The sequence below is a fragment of the Sceloporus undulatus genome, chromosome 3 (genome assembly GCF_019175285.1).
Source record: "Sceloporus undulatus isolate JIND9_A2432 ecotype Alabama chromosome 3, SceUnd_v1.1, whole genome shotgun sequence".
NCBI classification, from domain to species: domain Eukaryota; kingdom Metazoa; phylum Chordata; class Lepidosauria; order Squamata; family Phrynosomatidae; genus Sceloporus; species Sceloporus undulatus.
In genome coordinates this window covers 217,364,301-217,390,607 of record NC_056524.1, presented here as the reverse complement: position 1 = coordinate 217,390,607, position 26,307 = coordinate 217,364,301, and the positions used below count along the sequence as shown (strand labels likewise).

General features: G+C 43.5%; 1 protein-coding gene across 4 annotated transcripts in view; it reads left to right on the top strand.

Annotated features, from left to right (window-relative positions):
- GIGYF2 (GRB10 interacting GYF protein 2) overlaps positions 1-26,307 on the top strand; it is a 113,174-nt gene that overhangs the window by 59,752 nt on the left and 27,115 nt on the right. The window contains exons 9-17 of one of the 4 annotated variants that reach the window (XM_042456590.1): positions 73-290; positions 387-546; positions 629-826; positions 3,721-3,911; positions 10,976-11,135; positions 12,947-13,113; positions 14,843-14,937; positions 16,798-16,905; positions 19,395-19,489. In XM_042456590.1, the coding sequence (XP_042312524.1) occupies positions 73-290; positions 387-546; positions 629-826; positions 3,721-3,911; positions 10,976-11,135; positions 12,947-13,113; positions 14,843-14,937; positions 16,798-16,905; positions 19,395-19,489 (1,392 nt within the window). Of the gene's footprint in view, positions 1-72; positions 291-383; positions 547-628; positions 827-3,720; positions 3,912-10,975; positions 11,136-12,946; positions 13,114-14,842; positions 14,938-16,797; positions 16,906-19,394; positions 19,490-26,307 lie in introns of all 4 variants that reach the window. The other 3 variants (XM_042456591.1, XM_042456589.1, XM_042456588.1) reach the window with 3 other exon arrangements.

The window sequence follows — 26,307 nt, the reverse complement described above, 5'->3', positions numbered from 1 at the left end:
GTCCCTTTCTCCTTCCAAACAAGTTCTTGCCCTGTGGAACTGTTTTGTAAAGTAACTTTCCCGCCCCCTTAGACGGCCCTCGTTCTGCAGGCTGGAGAGAACACATGGAGAGACGACGAAGGTTTGAATTTGATTTCCGAGATCGGGATGATGAACGGGGTTACCGAAGAGTACGATGTGGCAGCGGCAGTATGGATGACGATAGGGATAGCCTTCCTGAATGGTGCTTAGAAGATGCTGAAGAAGAGATGGGGACTTTTGATTCATCTGGAGCATTCCTGTCCTTAAAAGTGAGAAACTATCTGTGAATTTGACATAATGTGACTTGCATTATTTATAATTAAAAGTATAAAGGTTGATGTATATATTGTTTTTTTACTTAGAAGGTTCAAAAGGAGCCAATTCCTGAGGAACAAGAAATGGATTTCCGTCCAGTTGAGGAAGGGGAAGAACGATCTGATTCAGAAGGAAGTCACAGTGAAGAAGCCAAAGAACTGAATAAGAACTATGTGAGGGAAGCGGTTAAGACAGATCAAACAGCTTCAGGTAAGAAGAGTTTTTCAGGCTTACCCCTTATGTGTGCCTTACATCTCTCAAATCATTTGAATAAATCTATCAATCATTTCAGAAATAACAGAAGAAACAGTGAAAGAATCTTCACCACCCACCAGATCAGATACTCCGCCAAAATCCTTGTCAGAAGAAACTTTACAAACAAGCTTGCATGAAAGGCGGGAAGACTGTGTTCCTGAAGTAATAGAAAAAAAAGAATATAAAGAGAACAAAACAGAGGAAATCCCATCAGCCAAAGACCCCAGTAGAGAAGGTAATTAAAGCAGTGTGAAAGATGTCTGAAGTTTAACATAATTTTGGAAGATATACAGTTATCCCTCCATATTTGCAGATTTGATTATTCATGGATTTGATTAATAAGTTCTCTCTAGGAATATCTAGGTCCTCCAGTGCAACTCTATGGTCAACTTTAAAAGTTGCACTGAAAGACCTAGAAATTCCTAGAGAGGATACACTACTAGGCATTTGTGGTCAGTGTCTCTCAGACGTTGGCCACAGAGTTGCCCTGGAGGACCTAGAGATTCCTAGAGAGGAGTCCTCTCAGTAAAAACATGGTGTTTTTGTTATTTGCGGTTTTTCCATATTCACAGGGGTCTTGTGCCCCTAACCCTAGCAAATATGGAGGGATAACTGTATATCCAAATGCTTATAAGACTGTTGACAAAACAAGATAGGTGGGATCAACTGAGAATTGATCTTTTGACAATGACTTTAAGCTATATTGAAAATATGATAGCATGTTATCTGTAACAGTTTACCCAAGTATTAACATATGTTTGGTATAAAGCAGTATTTGGCTTCTGGTTTGACCTATTTGGCCCTTTCTAATACACATTATCTAATAATCTAATAAACCTATGTGATCTCAGCAAATGACTCTTCTACCTCTCCCCCAATCCAGAGAAAATATTCATTTTGTAAGTAAGGGTATATTTACCGTATATAGTCAACTATAAGTTGATGTTATGTATAAGTTGAGGGTACATTTTGGGGCCAAAATTGGGGATTTTGGTATGACCTGTGGATACATCGAGGGCAAAATATGGCAGCTGCACTGCCATTGGGGGGCAATGTTCTGAAAGTGACTCACAATTTAAAATGCTGATGCAAATCAAATATGATGGTCTGAAGGAATTGGGAAGATAAGCAAAATAAAAATAAAATAGACTCACAACAGGCAAGTGGATTCCCCCCCCCCCCAACCCTCCTTTGTTCCCAGGCTCCACATGTGAACCCCGGGCTCATTGCTCCTAGAAACCCCCTCCCCCAAAGTCCACCAGAGCATGCAGCCTCCACTGCCTGTGAGGCGTCCTCAAGCCTGTGTTTACATGAGGCCAGGAGGGGACCTGAGCCTCTTTGCAGGCTGGGCTACAATCTTGACCACGCTGCATAGCCTCTCCTTCTCCACGTCATTCACCTCCAAACAGTCAGAGGTGGGCGGCCTTGCCCCTTTGTCATGTCCTCCTCTTCCTACTCTGTTGCATCAGCCATTGGGACAATAGAAGCCCCCCAGACTGTTCAAAAGTGAATGATGCGGAGTAGAACAAGGAAGAGGAGGAGGAAGACAGGGGAAAGAGACAAGCACGCTCTCTCACCAAAGCCTCCAGGCCACTTGAAGATGAACAACTTGGCAGAGGATGAGGACAACAGGGTGGGTGGGCATCTTTGTCTCTTTTCCCCTCCTTCTCCTCCTCCGCGTCGTTTACTTTCGAGCAGCCTAGGGGCTTTCATTGACCCAGTGGCCAGCGCAACAGAGGAGGACGCAACAGAGAGATAAGGCCACCCGCCTGCCAAAGCCCCTCGGCCTCTTGGAGGTGAACAATGCAGTGGAGAAGAAGAGGCTATGCAGCTGGGCTGTACGCTTGCTGACACTGGGCTAAGATTGTAGCCCAGCCTGAAAAGAGGCCCATATCCCCTCCTAGCCTCATGTAAACACAGTTCTGAGGAGGGTTGTGTAGACGGCGGCAGCAGCACGCTCTGGACAATTTTTGGGGGTCCAGGAGCAATGAGTCCAAGGCTCACATGTGGAGCCCAGGAACAAAGAAGACTTTGTGGGGGAATTCTGCTTGCTTGATGTGAGTCTGTTTTACTTTTTTTTTTCTTGTGAGCCTGTTTTGCTTATCTTCGCCTCCCAGTTCCTTCAAGCCATCATATTTGATTTGCATTGGCATTTTAAATTGTGAGCTGCTTTGAGCCCCCATGCAGCTATTAGGGACAACAGGACTTGAGGTCCCACTGTTTTGGGTATCCTTGGGGACTGATCCTCACTGTATTACTGTATTGCCCTGCGTCCGCCTAGGATTTTGGAGTCCATTTTGGAGGATAAATCTCTTGACCTATAGTCGGGTATATACGGTATACGGTAGACCAACTAGTGAGTATCTGACTTTTACACTGCCAGTTTTATGTTGTTAGTGTGAAACATTTCCATTTGTAGCTTTTAATTATGCAAACTAAGCGATATGTTGCAATATTCAAATAATGTTATGTGTGCAAACTAGAAACTAGAGAAACCCGTCTTGATCCGAATGGGAGAGGTGGGCTAAAAATAAATATTATTATTATTAGATACAGGAGATTCAAAGGAGGTTTTTTCCCCCCTGTCTTTTTGTTGAGATATATAAGAAGCATATACTGGGGACAAGAAATTCAGTTGTTAACAAAATCAAAAGCTAGAGGATGGTGACCAAAATGGTGAAGGGTCTGGAAACCATGCCCTGTGAGGAGAGGTTTAGGGAGCTAGGTATGTTTAGACTGGAGAAGAGAAGGTTAAGAGGTGATATGGCAGCACTGTTTAAATATTTGAAGGATTGTCATATTGAGGATTGAGCAAGCTTGTTTTCTGCTGCTCCAGAGAGTAGGACCCAGAGGAATGGATTCAAACTACAGGAAAAAAAGATTCCACCTGAACATAAGAGCTGTTTTACAGTGGAACGCACTTCCTTGGAGGGTGGTGGAGTCTCCTTTGGAGGTTTTTAATCAGAGGCTGGAAGGCCATCTGTCAAGGATGCTTTGATTGTGCATGGTAGGGAGTTGGACTGGATGGCTCGTGTGGTCTCTTCCACCTCTATGATTCTATGGAAATTAACAGTTTCTGAGTCAAGGGGAATAAAAAGGCATTTCATATCAATTCTTTTCCCCCCATAGAGCAAGCTTCTGCTGTCCAGCCTTTATCACAGATTCCTCCAGAAGCAGCTTCCCCTGTTCATCTACTTACTTCAGAGTCTAATCCAAATTCTGCCTTAAGACCAGTTCAGATGTTGGTCACAGGTGCTCCAGGCATGGGGAATATTCCTACTGATCCTGATGATGAAGAGGGCCTTAAACATTTAGAACAGGTAGAGTGCCTCTGTGAATCACCAAATTTGTTTTTTCATTTGTAATTCTGCTAGTTACATTTCCCCCAAGACTTAAAGAAAATAGCACTTGTTTCTTTTATCATGTAGTTTTTATGTTTGTACCCTAATCTTATAATAGTAAAATGATAATGGTCAACATTAATGTTTAGATAATGGTTTGAATGAAAGGGGGTCATCAGCTTTCACATATCTCCATCTATATATCTCAGCTGCAGCCTCTCAAGCTATATGCACATCATTCCAAAGGCTCTTCCAATCCTCAAAGGTAACTTTTGGAAAACAAGAGGCTGCAGCGGAAAGAATGGCTAGGATAATCTTGAACATGTACAGAAGATAGTACTCAATTATTTGGATCCAAGTCAGCATTTGCAGTACTTTGATTCTCTCCTTATAGCCTGATTGGCTCCAGCAGCAACATTACTTCAAATTAAGCTCTTAACAGTACCTAGGACTATCTCAAGTAAAAGATATTAGAAAGCAAAATTCCTGGTTTAGACATTCACTAGTTATAGGGTTTTAGATGGGCATGCAAGTCTTGCTTCAAATTTCCTACATAAATTATTCACTGTCACCAATAAAGAGAGTTATGACTTCCACTTTGGAGACAGAGAACCAAAACCTTTCTTTTCCAGAACCGCAAGTAATGATAATAAAAAAAATTTTGAACAATTTTTTCTCATCATTTTCCATTTACTCCAGATTCTGATGCATACTTAATAAGCTTATGCCTCTGGCCTGAAATTAATATTTTAAAATACTTGTCTTTCACTGTTTGTTTCAAAATTTCAAGCAATAATAGCAATATTTTTTTTTAAATTACAAAAAGCAACAGAATACAAGAGCATCTATTGAAACAGTTATAAAACTTTTGACAGTAAAACAACTTACTGTGCAATTTAGCCATTTTATACCATTTTTGCCCCACAGCCCCCCTAAGCATAAAGGTGTCAGCCAGCCAAGACTGTTCTGAGGGGGACAACACACATTTCCTTTGGAGTGAAGTTTTATGTACCAGGCATGACTGTGATAGGATCCATTGGTAGCTGTTGAATTAATTACCACATTTTCTGCAGTTATTATTATTGTTTGCCTTCAGGTCATTTCTGATTTTGGTCAACCCAAAGGCAAACTTATCACAGTGATTTCTTGGCAAGATTTGTTCAAAGAGGGGTTTCCTGAGAGAATATGTCTTGCTCAAGATCACCTAGCAAGTTTCCATAGCCCAGCAGGGATTTGAACTCCAGAGTCACAGTCCAGTGCTCAAACCATTGCACCACACTAGCTCTGCACATTTCCTGTTATACCTTCCTTGTTTTACTGTTTTAAAATATTGATGTAATAACATTCTGCCTATTTGTCATTGTTCAGGCACTGGATGCCTTTCTGGTCAATTCACTAAGAAGCAAGCGCTCCCAAAGAAAGTCTTGGTTGTGCTTAGATTAGGTGGCACCTCTTGTTACTTCCCTAGAAATTAGTTCTCCTTCTGCCTCACATAGGGTGGCCATAATTGTCTACTATAAACTGGGACAAAATGTAGGACAAAATTTAGACCAAAATATAGGACAATTGCAGGATAAAATTTAGCCCAAAATGTAGGATATTCAAGGTCCTCCATTTTTCTTAAATGCCCTACATTTTGGGCTAAATTTTATCCTACAATTGTCCTATATTTTGGTCTAAATTTTGTCCTACATTTTGTCCCGGTTTATAGTAGAGAATTATTGGCAACCCTAGCCTCACAGAGAATGGATATGTATCCCATGCCTAGATCTTGTACTTGAAATATTCTCTTTTAGCCCAGAATAAAATAAGGAAAACAACTAAGTTTCATGTTCTGAATTTTGGTAGAGAGTTGGTACAGATCTCAAGACCCATCCACTGCAGAGGACAACTGAAATTCAGAATACATGAAAGAAGGATGCACATGATGATTCCAGATCAAGATCATTACATTATGTGCTCAGAATGAGATTAGTGTACTGACCAAAGGAAGTGATGAAGTCTTCAGTACCTTATGCCAAAGGGGCAGGGGGGGTATTAATTTCCTGTATTTAAGGCACAAGTTAAATTATTGTGTTCAAACAAATCTTTATATAAAGTTAATTCACAATTAAGAAAGTTGTGTTTATAATCACATCTTGATCTAATGTTTTCTGTGAGCTGGTTGATTCATATGAGTACGTATATTTCAGTGTATTCTGAGAAGGTTTGAATTTCAGATAGATTAGATCACCATACTTACGTTTATCATGCTTACTTTTCTCTGTGAATGGGGGGCAGAGACAGAAAGCAGGGTTCTGAGTGTTTGTAGCTGATATCATGGCAGAAGCGCATGGAAACCAGTTATGTTTCTGCACATAAAAGTTAGAGTTGACATTTACATAGGACACAATGGCAAAGTTTAGGCTGTGCATTGCATACAACTCCAGTTCCTTTTTTTGCAACCCCCTAGCTCTCCTAATCTCCATATCCTCCATAAATATTTGTAGGTGAATAAATTCTTAAAGATGATCAATTGCTATTTCTGGAGGCCTCCATTACACAACATTAGATTTAAACACCCCCACCCACCCCTCAAATCTCTTCTAAACTCTGGAAATCACTGGGCATAGTACTCAAAGAAAAATTGGATTAGGATTACTGTAACTAGCTGATGAAGCTCTTCCACGTAGTCTTGAAAACACACAGAGCAGACTTCCTAGAAGAGACTAGGGCATCAGTGACATTTGCTGAGTGCGCTAGAGTAGCATATGTTGTCACTTGTCATGTGGCTCCATGGAACCTGGCTGGGATTGGAAGGTAAAGTGGCCCATGAGACCAGGGTTCAAATCCCTGCTCAAGTATCAAACCCCACCGAGTGACCTTGGGCAAGTCACACTCTCTCAGCCCTAGAGCATGGCAATAGCAAGCTCTTCCTGAGGAACCTTGTCAGGAAAACCCTATGACAGGTTCATCTTAGGGTGATGATAAGTTAAAAATGACGAGGAGGCACACAGCAACAACAAACACTGGTTATATGATCTTGGAGAAACAGAGATGACAGAAACACTAGGAAGCTATTACAAATTTAGTGCCCTGTTCTGAAGTGACTTTGCTTTAAAAAGCCATGTTAGGATGCCTTTGGAACATCTAAAACTTTCCTTATAGTCAAGGCTCTGGCAGATGAACAGAGTAAAAGAGTAAACAATCACAGTCTATTGATTGTTGCAGTTCTTACAGTTAAGATAGAAGATGCTTCTACTCAAGGCAAGAAAGCTTTCACTTTACTGGGGAGAAAGCAAGAGTCCTATCATTTCCATTGGCTTTGACAGTTATATGTGCAGATGAAGGAATAGGCAAGGCAAATCTGTGCATCAAAGTGTAAAAAAACCAAGCAAGGTAGAGCTCAAAGAGAAAGCTTCTTTTCCTGATGAGGGGAAGAGCCTGTGGTCACTAATGTTAGACCAAGATGATTTTGGCTGTCAAAAGCCTCCTCCATTCCTTTTAGATGTTTGTCTTACACAAGCTGGGAATTAGTGATAGCTGAGTTAATTATACAAAGAAAGGGAATGCTTAGTTGCCAAAGCTATGTTTCTGATTCTGTTAACCTATCTGATTTTGTTGTAGACCATTCCTTATAACTTAGTCTAGTATATAAGTTCAGTGGACCCTTGTTATACGCTGGGGTTTGGTTCCAAGATCCCCTGTGTATAACAAAGTCTGTGCATGCTCAAGTCCCATTAAATATAATGACATAGAAAAATGGTGTCCCTTATAAAAAATGGAAAATCAAGGTTTGATATTTGAAATTTATACTTTTTGGGAACATTTTCAAACCGTGTACGCTTGAATTCGTGTATAAAAAATCGTGTATAAGAAGGGCCGACTGTATAGTTAACAAAGTTTTAAAGAAACAGGTTTAAGTATGTTCAGAAATTGATCATATCACCCCATTAATGGGAGTTTTGATAGAATGTCTGTATATACAGCAAATAAATATGAACTGCTGGTTAATGGCAAAATGAAGTCTGTCATACCAACTGTATATTGTATTCTGTTTTTGTAGACTTTTCCATTTATTGCTACTTCTTCTTGTATTTATTTACATTCCACCCTTTTCCCAGACTGGAACTCAAGACAGCTTATGAAAGTTAAAACAGACACAGCTAAAATATTTACATCATACAAAGGTTAAAATTTAATTAAAGTATCAATAACATTAAAAGTAATTAAAAGCATATATCATTAAAAATAACAACAAATATAAATAGCACAGCATATGAAAAGCCCTATTCCCTTGGAACAGCCAACACTCAAAGTGCCAACCCCCCCCCCCCAAAAAAAAAAAAAAAAAAAACTTTTTGCCTGCCTTTGAAAAGATAGCAAGTCTGTACTCTCTAGGAATGGAGTTCCAGATCCTGGAAGCAGCCACCAAGAAGGCCCATTTCTATGTTCCAGTCAGAAGTACCTGTAAAAGGTGGTGGAACAGAGATAAACATGTCCACAGAAGATCTCAAAACATGGGCAGGCTACCATAGAGAGATAAGGTCCTTCAGTTAATCTGGACCTGAGCTGTATAGGGCTTTGTATATTGTAACCAGCACTTTGAAGTGTGCCCAGAAACACAGACAGCCAATGGATGAGCTGAACTTTCTGAATAATTCAAAGACAGCCTCATGTAGAAGGTATTACAGGAATCTGAATGGGATGTAAATAAGGCACATGCATCTCAACATCTCAAGGAATGAATGCAGCTGGCATACAAGCCTCAACTATGCCACTGTCAAAATTTGGGCTTCTAGGCTCAAAGTTGACTTCAGAGTACACCAAAGCTGCAGACCTGCATTTTCAGAGGGAATGTAACCCCATCCAGCACATGCTGAATCCCTATTCCTTAATCTGCCTTTCAGCTAACCAGGAAGACCCCTGTCTTTTCTGAATTATATTTCAATTTGTTTGTCCTCATCCAGTCCATAATTGATGACGGGCTCAAGTTTAGATCCCAGGCAGCTTTCTTGTATAAAGGTGGAAAGGACACAACACTCCAAGACTGGACAACCTCTCCTAATGGTTTCATGTATGTGTTAAATAGCATAGAAAATGAAATACAGTAGAACCTTGGAAGGACCCCACAGATCAGTGGCCAGGGAGTCAAACAGGCAATCCTCAATACCACGTCTGGGTTTGCCTTTCCAGGAAAAAACACAGTGACTGTAAAACAGTGTGTCCAAGTCCTGTCCCAGTAAGGTGGCCCAGAAGGATACCATGGTCAATGGTATTAAAAGTTCCCAAGAGAACATCCAACAGAACCAACAGGAACACAATCTCCCTGCCTAGTTCCCAGCACAGCTCAGCCACCAAGATCACCAAAGCTGCCTTTGTCCCATAGCCATAGACAAAATAATCAATTTCATTCAGAAATCCCTGAAGGCACATGATTCAGTGCCTTCCCAAAAATGGAGTATTGGAAACTGGCCAGTATATGCAATATGACAGAATCCCAGGAGGACTTTTCAGCTGGTTTTATAACAGCCTCCCTTAGGCATGATGGAACCCTGTCTTGCAGCAAGGCATTGACTTCTTCCTCTATTCATTCAACCAGTTCCCCAACTGGCTTTTCTGATAAGTCAGGAAGGTCATGTGGTAGCCCTCACTTCTGTAAGAATCGTTACCACATTCTTGAGCATTTATTTAGACATTCAATCACGAAATTTAGATACTTTGTACTGTTGATGATTTAGATCCCATTATATAAACAAGTGAGAGCCAGTGTGTTGTAGTGGTTTGTGTGTTGGACTATGACTCTGAAGACCAGGGTTCAATTCCCAGCTCGGGCCAGAAACCAACTGAGTAACCTTGGGCAAGGTAGATTCTCTCAGCCTCAGGGGAAGACAAGCCTCCTCTGAACAAATCTTGCCAAGAAAACCCCATGATAGCTTCACATTAGTGTTACCATAAGTCACAAATGACTTGAAGGTACACAACAACAATACAAACAAATTCTGCTTAATTTGCCGAGTAATCCCTCGCCATCAAGCTAATTTATTGTGGGGTTTTCCCCCCCCCCCCCCATTTGACTCCCACCAGTAATGCTGGACGCCATGTCAAAATAATTTGTAAAACTGCATGTGTTGCCACAATTTCACAGATAGGGAAGAATGATGATGGTGATGATGATAGCTAAGAAATTTCACCAGATCATGAGATTTTTCTCAAGCTATAGTGAACGCAGGTAGTAAAAAAAACCAAAAAACCAGCAAGAATAAAGAAGGCAGACATGTAAATACCTTCAGTCCATATTGGAATTTGTCGTAATTTTTTCCAGACTCTGCAACATTGTGCCAAGATAGGCTAAGTTAGCTCCATGTTTGTTGAAGCAAAAACATTATTCACACAGGCTGTTAACTTTCCATCTGTTCGTTACAGGTAGGTTTTAACTTATAGGTGTCATTTGTTTTAACTGATGAGTTTTTAACTGATTTGCTACTGTGTTTTAATTAGAATACTGTATTTTACCATATATTTTAATTCAGTTAAGCTATCTTGAGGACTATAGTTTTTTGTGGGTTTTTTGTGCTATGGCCATGTTCTAGAAGAGTTTATTGTTGACGTTTCACCAGCATCTGTGGCTGACATCTTCAGAGAATGCCATCTTGAGGACTCTCTGTAATGGAAAAATAGGCTATATGTTCAATGAAAGAAAAAATAAGTAGATTCCATGACTCATCTGTTCTATAGTATAATCATTAGTATATGATGTGATAGATATTAAATTACGCTACAGCAACACAGATGTGCTTTTAGGCTGGTTCTCTACATCAGGTACAAGACTACTGTGTTAATTTAGGTTAGTTTTGAGCATATTGCAACAGTGTTAGTAAAGAATCCTAATATAAGTTTTAAGAATTTCTTCAAGAAGGGTTTCTTTTCTTTTTATCTATGTATTCACTGGCTGTGAAGGTATTGATCATAAGGCACTCTGGCAAATTCAGCCTTATTTTAGTGACTGTTTAATTTGACAATAGCCCCTAATACTTAAAGTATTCCTCTTTTACTTCTTTCAGCAAGCAGAAAAAATGGTGGCATATTTGCAGGACAGTGCCCTGGATGATGAAAGACTAGCAGCCAAGCTTCAAGAGCAAAGAGCAAAGGGTACTTCAGTATCATTGCACCCAGAGGCTCTGCAAAAGTGGTACTATAAAGATCCACAAGGAGAAATTCAGGGTATGCTGTTATCCTTGCCTCTTTATCAAAGTAGTTTTACGTCCCTAGAATATTAACAGAAGTCACTTAAAAGTAGATTCTGAATAAGGAGAATCAGGGTGAAGAAGAAGATTTCATGGCTGTAGTAGAAGCAAGTATTTACAATAAATATTCCCATCTGGAAATATTGTCAACTACTGTGTTTTATAGACACAGGCCATATGTTGAGAACTAGTCTGGTTTGTATTAGAGCCGTGATGGTGAACCTATGGCATGTGGCCCTGGTGGCACAGTGGTTAAATGCCTGTACTGCAGCCACTCACTCAAAACCACAAGGTTGCAAGTTCAAGACCAGCAAAAGGGCTCAAGCTTGACTCAGGCTTGCATCCTTCTGAGGTCGCTAAAATGAGTACCCAGATTGTTGGGGGCAAATTAGCTTACAGTTGTAAACTGCTTAGACACTGCTTAGGTGGTATGAAGCGGTATATAAATGAAGCTTGTTTATTTTTTGTTTGTTTGTGTGCCACTGGTGGCACATGATGCCATTTTGCCTGACACAGGTCGGGAGGAGGAGGAACAGGCGCTCGCTTGCCTGTTGCTCCTTCTCCCTGTCATTTCCCAGCCTTCAGCTGTCTCTCTGAGACAGTGAGAAACTGGAATATGGTGCTGGGGAGAAGGAGCCACAGGCATGCACCCGATGCTCCTCCTCCCTGCCATTACCCAGCCTTCAGCTGTCTCTTGAGACAGCTGGGGGATGGAAAAAAAGGCGGGGGAAGAAGGAACAACCACCGTGTGCCTATTTCTTCTCTTCTGCAGGGGCCTTTCCTGGCTCCCAGCTGCATCCAGAGATACAGCTGGGGGTTGGGAAAGCTTGGGGAGAAAGGAAAACGGGCATGTGCCTATTCCTCCTCCCATCCTCCAGCTGCCTCCGGAGGGGCAGCTGGGGGCTGGGAAAGGTCCAGGAGGAGGAGGAATGGGTGCGTGCCTATTCAGGGACCTTTCCCATCTTCCAGCTATCTCTGAGAGACAGCTGGAGGCTGAAGAAAGGCAGGGTGAAGAAGAGCAACCAGCACATGTCTGTTGCCCCCATTCCCAGACCTTCCCCAGCTTTTAGCTGTCTTAGAGACAACTGGAGGCCAGGGAAAGGGCAGGGGGAGAAGTCCTGCCTGGAAGTCCTAACCTTGGAGGGCAGAAGTCCCAACACCGGATGCTATCTGGTGCTAGAAAAAAATTAGTTCGGGCACGCAGCCCTGGAAACATTCACCATCATTGTATTAGAGTGTCAGACTAGGACTGGGAAAGATCTGATTCAAATTCTTATTAAGCCATAGGTGACCATAGATCAGTCACACACTGTTTGAATAATCTGCCACACATATTAGTGAGCACAAAATGAAAGATATAAACATTAAATATCAAATGTCATATGAATGCCTGCTAAGTAAGGAAATAATAATACAGCGCGCCTGTGCCATACACAGGCGCGCCATATTGAGCGTACGCAGTCTTGAGCGTACGCGCTCTTGAGCGTACGCGCGGAGCGGAAGGGGCAGCGTGTCTCATTCAATTGAATGGGGGCACGCGCCGCCGCACCACTGTGCATGAGCCCCATTGTTTCCAATGGGGCTTTTGAGCATAGGCGGAATTCTCCTTACGCGGCAGGATCCAGAACGGATCCCCGTGTAAGGAGAGGGCTGACTGTATATTTAAGAGTGGCTTTACACTGTATCTTGGCTATGTTTCTTGGGCAGAGCACTCACTATAATTTTGTCCTTGTCTCCATGAATTTCAACTTTTGTCACCATGTTATGTTTTGGTGGGTGATTTTGCAGGTCCATTCAGTAACCAGGAAATGACAGAGTGGTTCCAAGCTGGGTATTTCACAATGTCACTGCTGGTGAAAAGAGCATGTGATGAAAGCTTCCAGCCTCTTGGAGATATCATGAAAATGTGGGGCAGAGTCCCTTTTACTCCAGGACCAGTACCGCCTCTGCATTTGGTAAATACATGACAATGCATTTTTAATTAGAAAGATATATTAGTTATAGGAATTCATATCCTTTTGTGCAACAAGGCACAATGCTATATTGGCCTTTAGGAGCACTGCTTCTGTGACAGTGTTCAGCTATAAGCAAGATGTAACAGGCCTCCTACACAGAAAGGATGATGTGCTCATAGTAATTGGTAGTAAAACAGGCAACAGTTTGCTTTGCTGCTAGTTCAGCTGTTATTATGTAAGCTTCATAAGACCAAAGACCTTCAGGTGGGCAGAAGAATTGGGCTTGTCCTTAGAACTCCTAATTCTCTATTGTTGTTGTTGTTGTTGTTATTATTATTATTATTATTATTATTATTAAGCTTTATTTATATAGTGCTGTAAATTTACACAGCACCGTACATAAAATCATTTAATTAGACAGTTCCCTGCCTTCATGCTTACAATCTAAGAAGACACGACACAAAAGGAGAATGGAATGGTGTGGGGGGGGAGAGGATCAGGTCCAGCATTCTTCTCTCCCTCTGAGGCCTGGACCAAGGCAGATGAACAGATGGAGGGCTCTGTATCTTAAGGATAGGCCTGATGGCATTGGCCCACCCACTCTCGCCTTCAGAGGCAAGGATGGAGTCAGATGCCTTGTGGGAAGGGTTCAGTTCCTTTCTCTCCCCCTCAGAGGCAAGGATGGAGTCAGATGCCTTGTGGGAAGGGTTCAGTTCCTTTCTCTCTGTCCCCTTCTTTTTTCCAGTGATGGAGGTGGAAACATCCTATAACGTGGGTTGATTGCATCTCTTGCTCCAAAATAGGCAGGAAAAAGATATAGGATATTTCCACCTACATTGCTGAAAATGAACATCTCACAGGTAAGACCCAATGTTCCTTTCTGTTCTTAAGAGGACATTGTCCCTGTCCTCTTTAATTCTGCCCTGCCTTGGGGTTTTTTTTTACACTTTGGATGAGCATATGAGATACATCCACTTCCTGTTTTCTCAATGCTAGGAGAGACAGTTCCTTTAGGCAGATGAGTATGTGCCTGTAGAGGGGCACTGGCTCTGGTTTACGTTGCCATGCAGTGTGGCCCATAGAGTCTGTCCTACTATATATGTGCCTTAATTTCCCACTTCACACAGTCATTTCTACTTTTTTTTTTTTAAGAATAATCAATAATACAGGTTTTTTTAATAGCCCTCTCCATGTACAAAGTATTTCATTGTCTTAACTGTAATCAGAGCTGTGTGTATTCTTTGACTCACTGCAGACATAGAGTTTGGTACAGAGTACAAACATTATCTGAAGAATTTGCTATTACAACCACTGTTCTGATTCTGGTAATTGCAAAAAATGGTCTTGAAAGTGAATGTGCAATGTCTTATGAAATCTAACAGAGTGAGGCTGACTAGGAATTCTGAGTGATTGCAGAGAAAGCAGGATCTCTTCCCATTATTCTCAGAATAATTATATATATAACTAAATTGATACTTGCTCTTTGCTTAAATTTCCTAATGGATGCAAGTCAAAATTCAACTTCCTTTATGACAGAACTGGTGTTATATTTTCTTATTAGTATAGAGTATGCCACAGCATTGTATATGATTCCAATTTTAGTAGACTAAATAGAAGCTGAAAAATACCACTGAGTTATTATTGAGAAAGCCCTTTCTATTAAATATATAATGCATTAAAGTAGTTGATCTATGTTGTCAATGTATAGCTGATGGTTTGTTTGCATCAGCAGGGTGAGCTGGATCAGGAGCGACTCACTAGACAACAGGAATTCACGGCCATGTATCAAATGCAGCACCTTCAGTACCAGCAATTTTTATTACAGTAAGTCTTCATTGGTTAAGCCTAAATACCTAAAAGGCCCCAGATCCCATCTAATCTTAGATGTTAAGCAAGGTCTGTTCTAGTCAGGACGTGGTTTGGAGACTGCCAACAAATAACAGATGCTATCAGCTATATTTCAGAGGAAGGTGCTGGCAAAACCGCCTCTGAGTATTCCTTGCCTAAGAAAACCCTGTGAAATTCATGGTGTCATCATAAGTCAGTTTGAAGGCACTGAGTTATGAAAGCATATACATGCACATGCGCATAAATCTTCACTGAAATATGCTATTGGCTAATTTGTACTGCTTTAATTATCTAGAAGCTTCTTTATATCACTGATTCTTTCCAGTCTACGTTAGTGTTGCATGCATGCATGCATTCATAAGGCCATTCTCTAGATGACTGAAGGAGCAATGCACAACATACGGGCTTATTCCATGTACTGTCAGCTCAAGGCAGGAGCCCAAAGTTCTTTTTGGTTATAAGCATTGACTTCCCTCTCCTTGTTAGTTTTTTCATTCCTAACTTGCCAGTAGGTCAAGGTGTCTTTTTTTTCTTTCCTTCCTTTCTAATTCTAGCCTCTTTAACAAAAACACACACAACCCAATAAATCTTCAAATAGTCATCATTTTGAATCATGGTAGTTAAATGGTTACGCCTCCATACTTTGTTTGGAATCATAGAATTGGAAGAGACCATAAGGGCCATCCAGGCTAAACTGCTTACCTTTCCTACAACCATTTGTGTCATTTTACACGTAGGGCATAACAGCCTTTCCTGTTTGTATATGAATATTCTCCTAGCTTGCCTTGCAAGCACTGACTAAGTGACATGAGGACTTTTCTTACAGTCAGGAAGCAAGCATTTTTTGCTGATGTAATGTGATATAATTTGTGTTGGGGGGGGAGAATAATTTGACTTAAAGCCGTGGGAACTTAATTGAAATTTCTTGACATATTTAATTAGTTTATTTATCAGTGAGATAAAGATATAGGTAATTGCCAATATTACAACTTGCAGAGATTGCCTCTACCCATCTTCCCCCCTGTCCCCTGCACTTCAGCTCTCACCATTTAGCAGCATACCCACACAAGAACTTTTGGGAGGGAGCTGCTGAGGAGGGTGAGTAGGGGGAAGTAAGCTTTTTTTCATGTTCAATGATTTGCCTCCAACCCATTCTGTTTTTCAAGACTAAAACAATACATTTTTCTACATAGCAGGAAATATCTTTAAAATAAAAAAATGAGTGTGGTAGAAGAGAATGGTTCAAGTAGATGACTTGATTTCTAAGTTCTCTTTCATTGGTTAAGTACCTAATTTGAGTAGCGTTGTGCCCATGGGATGCTCCCAACAGCAGAAGTGGGGGAGGCAGAATTCACCAGCTGGACTAAAGGAAAGGGAACATAATGCCAGATTGAGACTGGGGCAACCGCATGCTGCGGCCCTCATGTCACCTTTCCGCAAAAAAGCAGCTCCTTTCTGCGCTGCAGAAAGAGTGCCGTAGCTGGCAGTGCTGCTCCTTTTCAGTATTCCTTTGGCGCTGCGTCATCTAGACGCAGTAACAGAGGAGCCCTGTGATGTCGCACACCGTATGCATCACACCGGCCTCGGGGCAGAGTCAGAGTGTACGTCAGATGGATATAATGATAGGAAGGTAGTTTCTTCTTCATGGTCTCTGTGAATCATAGAAATTGATCTTCCTGCAGCTGCACATACCCATTTGGATTATTCTGGAATCTTATTTTTTTTAGTTTCTCATAAAGTATGTGTTTCCTGTTCTGTTGTAATATTACTGTGATACACATTAGAAGTTTTTAATCATTATGTAAATAAGTGGACTTCTCCCATTTTCATTTTCAGACAGCAGTATGCACAGGTAATGGCACAGCAGCAAAAAGCAGCCCTTTCATCTCAACAACAGCAGCAGGCAGCTCTCCTTTTACAGCAGTTCCAGGCACTTAAAATGAGGTAACAATACAAGCTCCAGGGCCATTTCAGGACCTGCTCTATATATGGGCCCTGAACCCATTTGAGATAGGCCCATGTTTGTCATGAACTGCCAAGCTGCACCTGACAAATTGGTCTCAAATAGAATGCTGAGATTGCCCAAATTCAAAATTCTGGGTAACTTCAGTACCAATGTCAAGCCCAGTTCCATGAGCTCAGCCAGGGATTCTGTTAGGCAATGCGGTGGATGGTACACCAACAGAATCCACACTCTATCCCTGGTCTACAGGCTCAGGTATACACATTTAGTGTGGTTCAGCTTCCTAATAGGTATCTAGTCAGATTAAGATGGTCTTTGTAGACCATAGCTACTCTGCCCCTCCACCCCACTTACCCTCACCTGCTTACTAATAGAGTACCCAGCTGGGAGAGCCTGCACCCATGTTGGGGCACTATCATCTCCCAGACAAGTTTCTGTGAAGCATCCCAGGTCAGCCTCCTCATTCTTGAGGAGATCATAATTATGGGAGATTTATTTTTAACTGACTTGGCATTACACAATTGTAAGATGAGATTTTTGGGGTGGCTTGGTTTACTCTCCAGGCTCCTGAGGATAGCAGGGTGACTGGCTTTTGAAAATAAACTCACTTTGCCCCAGGTCATACTTACTGCACATTGAATCCAGTTGATGTGCTCATGGAATGATGTTTCATCCACCAGAGGCTTCCATCAATGAAATGGGGATGGAGGTTTTTTCAGAGATTCTTCCACTACATCCTCCTCTGTGCCTCCTAAATGCTCCATAACAGCATAAGAGGCAGTACAGGAAGCTATGTGGGGACAGAGAAATTACTAAAGATAGCCTCACTCTCCGTTCAGTGATGGAAGTCTCCATCAACTCAAAGAATGTTCAGATTGCTGGGGGGGCACCAATGTGATACAATATTTTGTACTTGAAACCCGAAAATTTTCTGAAGGAGAGCATGTAACAAAGTTTAATAGCATTTGGGTGTCACTTTGATTATCTTCCTTAGTCATTTCTATGTATTTGATTCTAGTAGTTGAAGGTTAGCATACTACTTGACCAGTACCAGAAAAGACTATGCTGACATTCTGGTCAGAATTAATAAATAACTATTTTGTGAAGCTCAGAGCTTCAGTAACGTTGGACATTAATAGGAAAATTGAGAGTAATACTGGTTTTAAAGAAGACGAGAAAGGAAAGAGAAAAGTTGAAATCATAGAATCTTAGAGTTGGAAGAGACCACAAGGGCCATCCAGTCCAACCCCCTGCCATGCATGAAATCTAAATCAAAGCATCCCCGAAAGATGGCCATCCAGCCTCTGTTTAAAGACCTCCAAGGAAGAAGAGTCCACTATACTCCGAGGGAGTTTGTTCCACTGTCGAGCAGCCCTTACTGTCAGGAGGTTCCTCCTAATGTTGTGGTGGAATCTCTTTTCCTGTAGCTTGCATCCATTGCTCCGGGCCCTACTCTCTGGAGCAGAAGAAAACAGTCTAGCTCCCTCCTCAGTATGACGTCCCTTCAAGTATTTAAACAGGGCTATCATATCACCTCTTAACCTTCTCTTCTCCAGGCTAAACATCCCCAGTTCCCTAAGTCGTTCCTCATAGGTCATGGTTTCCAGGCCCTTCACCATTTTAGTCGCCCTCCTTTGGACACGCTCAAGTTTCTCAACATCCTTTTTGAATTGTAGTGCCCAGAACTGGACAGAGCATTCCAGGTGGGGCCTGACCAAAGCAGAATAGAGTGGCACTATTACGTCTCTTGATCTAGACACTATATTTTATTGATGCAACCTAAAATTGCATTGGCCTATTTAGCTGCTGCATCGCACTGTTGACTCAAGTTCAACCTATGGTCTACTTGGACTCCTAGATCCTGTTCACACATCTTGTTCAGCCAGGTGTCCCCATCCTATATCTGTGCATTTCATTTTTCCGTGTTGAATTTCATTTTGTTAGCTTTGGCCCAGCTTTCTAGTCTATTCAGGCATTTTGAATTTTGATCCTGTCCTCTGAGGTACTTGCTGCTACTCCTAATTTGGTGTCATCTGCAAATTTGATAAGTATGCCCCCAATTCTGTCATCCAGGTCATTGATGAAGAATAGCACTGGGCCCAGTATAGACCCCTGTGGGACCCCACTAGTCACTTCTCTCCAGGATGAAAAGGAGCCATTGTTGAGCACCCTTTGGGTTCGTCCAGTCAACCAATTACAACGCATGTAACAGTTAACCTTGTCTAGCTCACATTTTACAAGCTTGTTTGCAAGAATGTCATGGCGAACCTTGTCAAAGGCCTTACTGAAATCAAGGTATACTATATCCACAGCATTCCCTTCATCTACCAAGCTGGTAATTTCATCAGAAAAAGAGATTAGACTTGTCAGGCATGACTTGTTTCTCTGAAACCCATGTCGACTTTTTGTGATTATGGAATTGCTTTCTAGATGTTCACAGATGTGTTGAGTCTTCACTATTATATTACAGAAAAGCTGAGCAGAACATGGTGCCACCTGTAACAAGATCTGTTACAGACACTGGCTCAATTTGGGAGCTTCAGCCACCTGTTCCACAGGCTACAGGTAGGAAATAAGTTTTGCACCTTTTGAAACTGGCCACATTCAAATACAGTGGTACCCCGGGTTACGAATTTAATTCGTTCCGCGGCGCCGTTCGTAACCCGAAAGATTTCGCAACCCGAAACCGCTAGCGCTGGAAAGCCGCGGCTTTTAAATTTCGTGCCAAAAAGCGCCGAAACACACCAAAAAAAAATTCGTAACCCGAAAAATCTTTCGTTACCCGGAACAGTTTTTTCCAAGCTAACTTTTTCGTACCCCGGAAATTTCGTAACGCGATCAATTCGTATCCCGGGGTACCACTGTATAATTAGAACTATAGTTTGCTAAACAGCCAAAACAGCATGAAGAAACATAGTTTGTAAATGATCACGAAACCAGAATTTCAAGCCTCAGCTTGAAGCTGTTTTCCAAATAGCTTCCAAACTGTGATTCAGAATGGTGCTTGGCGCCCAATGTCTTCCTGGCATAAGTTGTACGATGTCAGATTGTCTCTGATTATGTGAATACCATACATGTTTCTTCTTTGTGCTCTCTATGAATCATACAAATGGGTTGTACTGCGCCTGCGCAGTGCTGCTCAGAAAACTTCTGGAATCACAAGTTAACTTTGCAACTTTTTGGCAGTAGCTCCGCCCATCCCTTATAAATCCCCTGTCTTCCCGCTCTTTCCCCAGTTCCTTTTTTCCTGCCATGTTAGCTGCTTAGGAACTTCGCTGCTGTAATCTGCTTGTTTTCTCTAAAAAAAATCTCGACCTCGGCTTGCTTGACCATTCTTGATCTGACCCCCCTGTGTATTGTTGACCAACCTCTACGTTCTTACGACTTCGATTTGGAATCTGATTTGGCTCATGATGTCTCCGGCTCCGTTCAAGAAGTGCGACGTGCGTGGTAGTAAGATCCCCTGACAAGATCCCCACTCTTCTTGCCTTCTCTGCCTCAGTGAGGCTCACAGTCCCAAGACTTGTGCCCTCTGCAAGTCTCTGACTCCCCAGGCCAGAAAAAAATTGTGACTTGCCTCAGGGCTGCCTTGTACCAGTAGGCTCTCTTGCCTCCGTCAGCCTCCCGCTCCGCTTCTGCACCTGCTGCTTTGGAGTTGGTACCTACGGCTGCTGCTTCTGTGGCCCAGAGCTCCTCAACTGAGCCAAGTGCCACTGCTGTTTCTGTCCCAGAAAGTGATGTTGGGTCCAAAGGAGCAGGCCAGATGAAGTCCAAGTCTAAGTCCTCCAAAAAGGACAAGACTTAGCAGAAGGACTCGAGCTCCAAGAAGGATTCGGCCCTTGATAAGGATACGAGCTCCCTAAGGGATTTGAGCTCCAAATCCTCCTCAAAAAGAGGCTCTTGGATTCGGGAGAAGATTCTCCTCATGGCTCTTCTCACTCCAAGAAAGCCCGAACCAAGACTCCTGATGGCGCTCAGTCGTCCTCTAAAGACCATGCCACCTCTTCGGTACCCAGACGGGACTTGTCGGTACCAGTCGAACCCGAATTTCTCCAGACCCGTCGGACACCAGTTTCAGCTTCGGTTTCCTCTCTGCCTGCTACATTGGCCTTCCATCAAATCTCTGAGGAAGAGGTCGACGCTGCCATTCTGGCAGCCATGTCACCTTGCAGAGGCTCTTCCTGAAGTTGGCGGTCTCCCACACCGGTTCCTCGGGTTCCAGTCCATCATGCAGAGATTCACCAGCCCCCATGTTTCCTTCAGCAGGAGGCCTCTGACCTTTTCTATGACAGTATGTCTCTGTCAGTCACGATGTTGTCCATCGTTGCTTGGGCCAGAAATCCACTGCCCCACCAATGCCAAAATCCACTTTACCACCAGCGGCTTCGGTACCTTCTGCTGCCTCGGTACCGACACCCCATTCCACTGTTGCCGCAGCTACCCAGACAATACCCTCATCTTCTCAAGCAGTAATGGCGGATGACGTCTCGATTCGGACCATGACAAGTCCCAGCATGGAGACCCTCGTGCATCACACGTTGACTCGGGCTCCGTGGATGAGGCTGCTCAACATTCTCCCCAAGAACTGTTTCAACCAGGTGCTTCGTCTCCCACCGATGATGTCTGTACCTTTGCAGAGCACATTAAGATGGCAAATGCGTTGGACTTACAGCTCACCTATATAGAGGATGATGCCGCTGACCCAGTTGAAAGGTGGGTTCATGACAAGGTCCCGACGCCAGCTTCCATCCCTTGGCTACCTTCGTTAGAAAGGATAGCCAAAAGATCCTGGGATGCACCGGCTTCTGTGGCACCCACGACCAGGAAGGTTGAATCCTTGTATTGGATTTCTCCATCCCAATCTTCTTGATTCTTTGCCCACCCCAAGCAGAACTCTGCTATTGTGGAAGGGTCTCAGCAGTCCTTCATGCCAAAGACGTCCACATCACCTGCTGACTGGGAGGTGAAGAAAGTTGATAGCCTGGCAAAGAAGGCCTATGCCTCTTGTGTCCTTGGACTCAGAGTCGCAAATTACAATGCCTGTATGAGAGCATACTTACAGTGTTTGATGGGACAGATCTCTCTTATCATTCCAGACGTGCCAGATGAATGTCAGGGCATCCTGACGGAGATCAGAGATGATGCTCATTCTATTGGGAGCTGGCTAATAATCTCAGCCCAGCACTCCACTGATTGCTCAGCCAAGTCTATGGCGGCTGCCATTGCCTGGAGAAGTCATCCTTGGCTCCGTTCTTCAGATCAGAATCTGAACACAAAGGCCACTATTGAAGACATACCATTCGACGAGGCAGGCCTGTTCAATCACAAGACTGACGAGCGATTCAACTTCAAGTACCGTATGAATGCGGCTGCCAAGAAACACGGTATGTCCACGTCTTCGCAACCCTCTTTCTGAAAGTGTTTTGGAGGTCAGTGACAGTGGTATAGCCAAGGCCAGCGGCCTTTCCAACAAGACCGCCCATACCAGCAACAGAAGCACCAGAGGCGGCGCTACCCATCCCAGTTCTCTTCTTCTGGCCACCGCCAGCCCCTTCCTCGGTACCGGAAGAACTACCGCAAACAGGATACTGACCAGGGCAAGAAGAGATCCTGAAGGGTTGCTGTATGCTCCATTGTCTCCTCCAGCTCCTCCTTCCGTGACATTCTGAGGCCCTTCTCAGACACCTGGGCCACTGTGACTTCCGACTCTTGGGTACTTGACATCATCTGTAGGGGTTATGCCCTCGAGTTTGAAGAGCTCCCTCCAACTGGAGCTGTTGTTTTCACCACCATCACCACCCCAAACACCCTTCTCGACGAAGTACGCTCTCTTTTGACAAAGGGCGCAATTTCACCTATGGACCCTTCACAAGCCCCCATATATTTTTTCTCTAGATATTTTACGGTCCCCAAGACCAATGGCGGCCTTAGACCCATTTTAGATCTGCGACTCCTGAACTCTTATTTGGCCTATCGTCGATTCCACATGGTAACTCTTGCCTCTATTTTACCCTTATTACACCAGAGTCTGTGGTTCGCAACGATCGACCTGAAGGACGCGTACTTCCACGTGGGGATTCGAGAGAGTCACCGGAGGTTCCTGTCCTTTGTCATCAGTCCCAACATGTATCAATACAATGTCCTTCCCTTCGGCCTCTCCACAGCTCCGAGAGTCTTCACCAAGTGCATGGCCCCAGTGGTGGCTTACCTTCACCAACAAGGTTCCAGAGTCTTCCCCTACCTGGATGACTGGCTCCTTGCGGCCCCCCTCTGAGGCCGAATTACGGAGAGACATCGACTTTGCCTTGTCGTTCCTCTCATCTCTCGGCCTCGTGGTGAACTTGGAGAAGTCACATCTCACCCCAGTCAAGCAGATCAGGTTCCTGGGTACCGTCCTCAATTCCGAAGACTGTATCACCTATCTCCCTCAGGACCGTTTCCACGCTCTTTGCATTGCGATCAAGGCTTGTCTCGCCCACAGGCGAGTGAGGGCCAGCAATATCCAAATAGCCCTGGGACACATGGCCTCCACAAAGTTCGTGACTCCGTGCACAAGGCTGCAGTTTCAGCCCCTCCAGTCTTGGTTCCTGTCGGCTTTCAATGAAGTGACAGACTCCCCATCCAAGTGGATCATAGTACCAAGACCAGTTTCCCGCTCGCTCCGCTGGTGGCTCAACTCCCAGAAAGTTTGCGTCAGCATGCCTTTTTTGCCTCCTCAGCCTCAGGTCACCCTAACCACAGATGCTTCCATGGAAGGTTGGGGTGCCCACACGTCAGACCTCTTCATCAAGGACAAGTGGTCTCTGGATGAACAAGCTCTCCACATCAATGCCCTCAAGATGCTTGCTGTGGAAAAGGCCTTGAGAGCTTTCAAGATAAACCTTTCCAGCAAGGTAGTACTTCTTCTGACAGACAATACCACAGTTATGTACCACCTCAACAAACAAGGAGGCACCAGGTCACAGACCCTGCTCAACATCACGCTCCGCATCTGGGAATGGTGCATCCCGAGAGGGATTCTGCTCCAAGCAATCCACTTGCCAGGAGAAGAGAACGACTTGGCCGACCAGCTCAGCAAGTCTTCCACCATTTGCCACAAGTGGAGGCTCCATCCCGAGATGGTTGACGACCCCTTCAGTTGGTGGGGAATCCCACAGATCAACCTCTTTCCGACCGCTCTCAACAGCCACTGTCCCCAGTTCTGTTCCCGAGTGTGCAACGATAACTCCCTCGGAGACGTGTTCATCTTCACTTGGTCAGGAGAGATGCTATACGCCTTTCCTCCATTTCCACTGATCACCAGGGTGGTGTCCAAAATTACAAGAGACCATTTGGATGCCATCCTGATCATGCCTTTGTGGCCGAGACAACCATGGTTTCCGTCCCTGCTCCATCTCTCCCAGAAAGACTTTCTCCGTCTTGGGTTCCGTCCGGATCTCCTCACTCTCCAGGACGGCCAGGTTCGGCATCTGGACATCGAAAATCTACCTGTGGAGGCTCTGTCCCTAGACTTGCTACCTCCCCCAGTACAGATGGTGATCTTGGCTGCTGAAAAGCCGGCCACCAAGAAATCCTACACTTCCAAATGGAAAAAGTTTGTTGGATTTCTCTCTGCAAGAGACCTCTCTCCATCTCGAGTGTCGACACCAGTAGTGTTGGAGTTCCTGATGACACTTTTGGATTCGGGGCTGTACCTCACTTCCATCAAGTGTTATCTTTCTGCCATCTGTTCTCAGTTCCAATTTGATGGCAAATCTTTTTTCAGGGACCCTCTGGTGAAGAGTTTCCTGAAGGGTTGCAACAACCTCCATCCTCTGGTCTCAGTACTGACACCTGGACGCTGTGCTGTCTTGTTTGCAATCCAAACCCTTCGAACCCATGGCCACAGTTGACTTGGAAGACAGCCTTTCTTGTGGCCATTACCTCTGCTTGCCGTGCGGGTGAACTCTGTGCCTTGCGGAGGGATCGGCCTTTCCTCAGGTTCCATAAGGATAAGGTTGTCCTCCGTACCGACATTACTTTTTTTGCCTAAGGTGGTGTCATCCTTTCACATGTGTCAGGACGTTGTTTTGCCAACCCTGGCCTCAAACCTGACCACCGATACCGAACGTCAACTGCACACCTTGAATGTTTGGAGGGCTTTGGCCTATTATTTGGACAGAACTGCGAGTTCAAGCTGTTCCGAGAGACTGTGCCAGTGCTATTCGGAACTGAAAAAGGGACTACCTGTGGCTGCTCAGAGGCTTTCCAAATGGGTGGCTGGAACCATCCACCTCTGCTATGAACTGTCGGGTAGACCTCTCCCTGCCAGGGTTGGGTCCTATGCAACTAGGGCGGTAGCGACATCCTCTTTTTTGACTGGGGTCCCCTTGGAGGATGTCTGTAAAGCTGCTGTTTGGTCCCAGCCCTTGACTTTCATCAAACATTATAGGCTGGACACCAGGGCCAAACGGGATGCAGCCTTTGGGAGGGCAGTGTTGGTTTCAGTTTTACATTGATTTGCACTGCATTTCCATTTGTTTACAAGCTGTTGACAATGAATGTCTTGATTGCCAGAATTGGCATGTTTTACACAATATTGACATGGTTTACACAGGTCTTTCATGACCTAACATGTTGGAAAATGTGCCTTATGACTTGAACATGTTTCTATTCTTGTTGATGACTTAAAGTACTATTATTGAAGTACTAAACACATCAAACACAGTTTTGGTTCAAAGATCTTTATTGTGTGGTTTAATAAACACAGCTTTATTTGAACCTAACTTGGTGTCATGACACTCCCTGCACCACTGACCTAAGCTTGTCAGTCTAACCCATTTGTATGATTCGCAGAGACCACGAAGAAGAAGGACAGGTTGCTCACCTGTAACGGTATTTCTTCGAGTGGTGATCTGCGAATACATACAAATCCCACCCATCCTCCCCTCAGTGTCCTGCTCTTCATTGGCTCATTCTCATGTCACTTACATGGTGTAAATTTCGGAACTGGGGAAAGAGCGGGGAGACAGGATTATAAAGGATGGGCGGGGCTACCGCCAACAAGTTGTAAAGTTAACTTTGCCCAGTGATTCCAGAAATTTGCCGAGCAGCACTGTGCAGGCGCAGTACAACCCATTTATATGTATTCGCAAATGGCCACTCGAAGAAATACCATTACAGATGAGCAGCCTGTCCATACTTCATTAATGCCCATTTTTGGTATGAAAGATTTTCTTTATAATTATTTGTCTGCTTATAGTAATTAAATCAGTGGTTCCCAACATTTTCTATGCCCCACACCTCTAGGAAATGTTTGATTAATGTTCATACCCCCTACAAAAGTAATATCTATTATTATTATTATTATTATTATTATTATTATTATTATTATTATTATTATT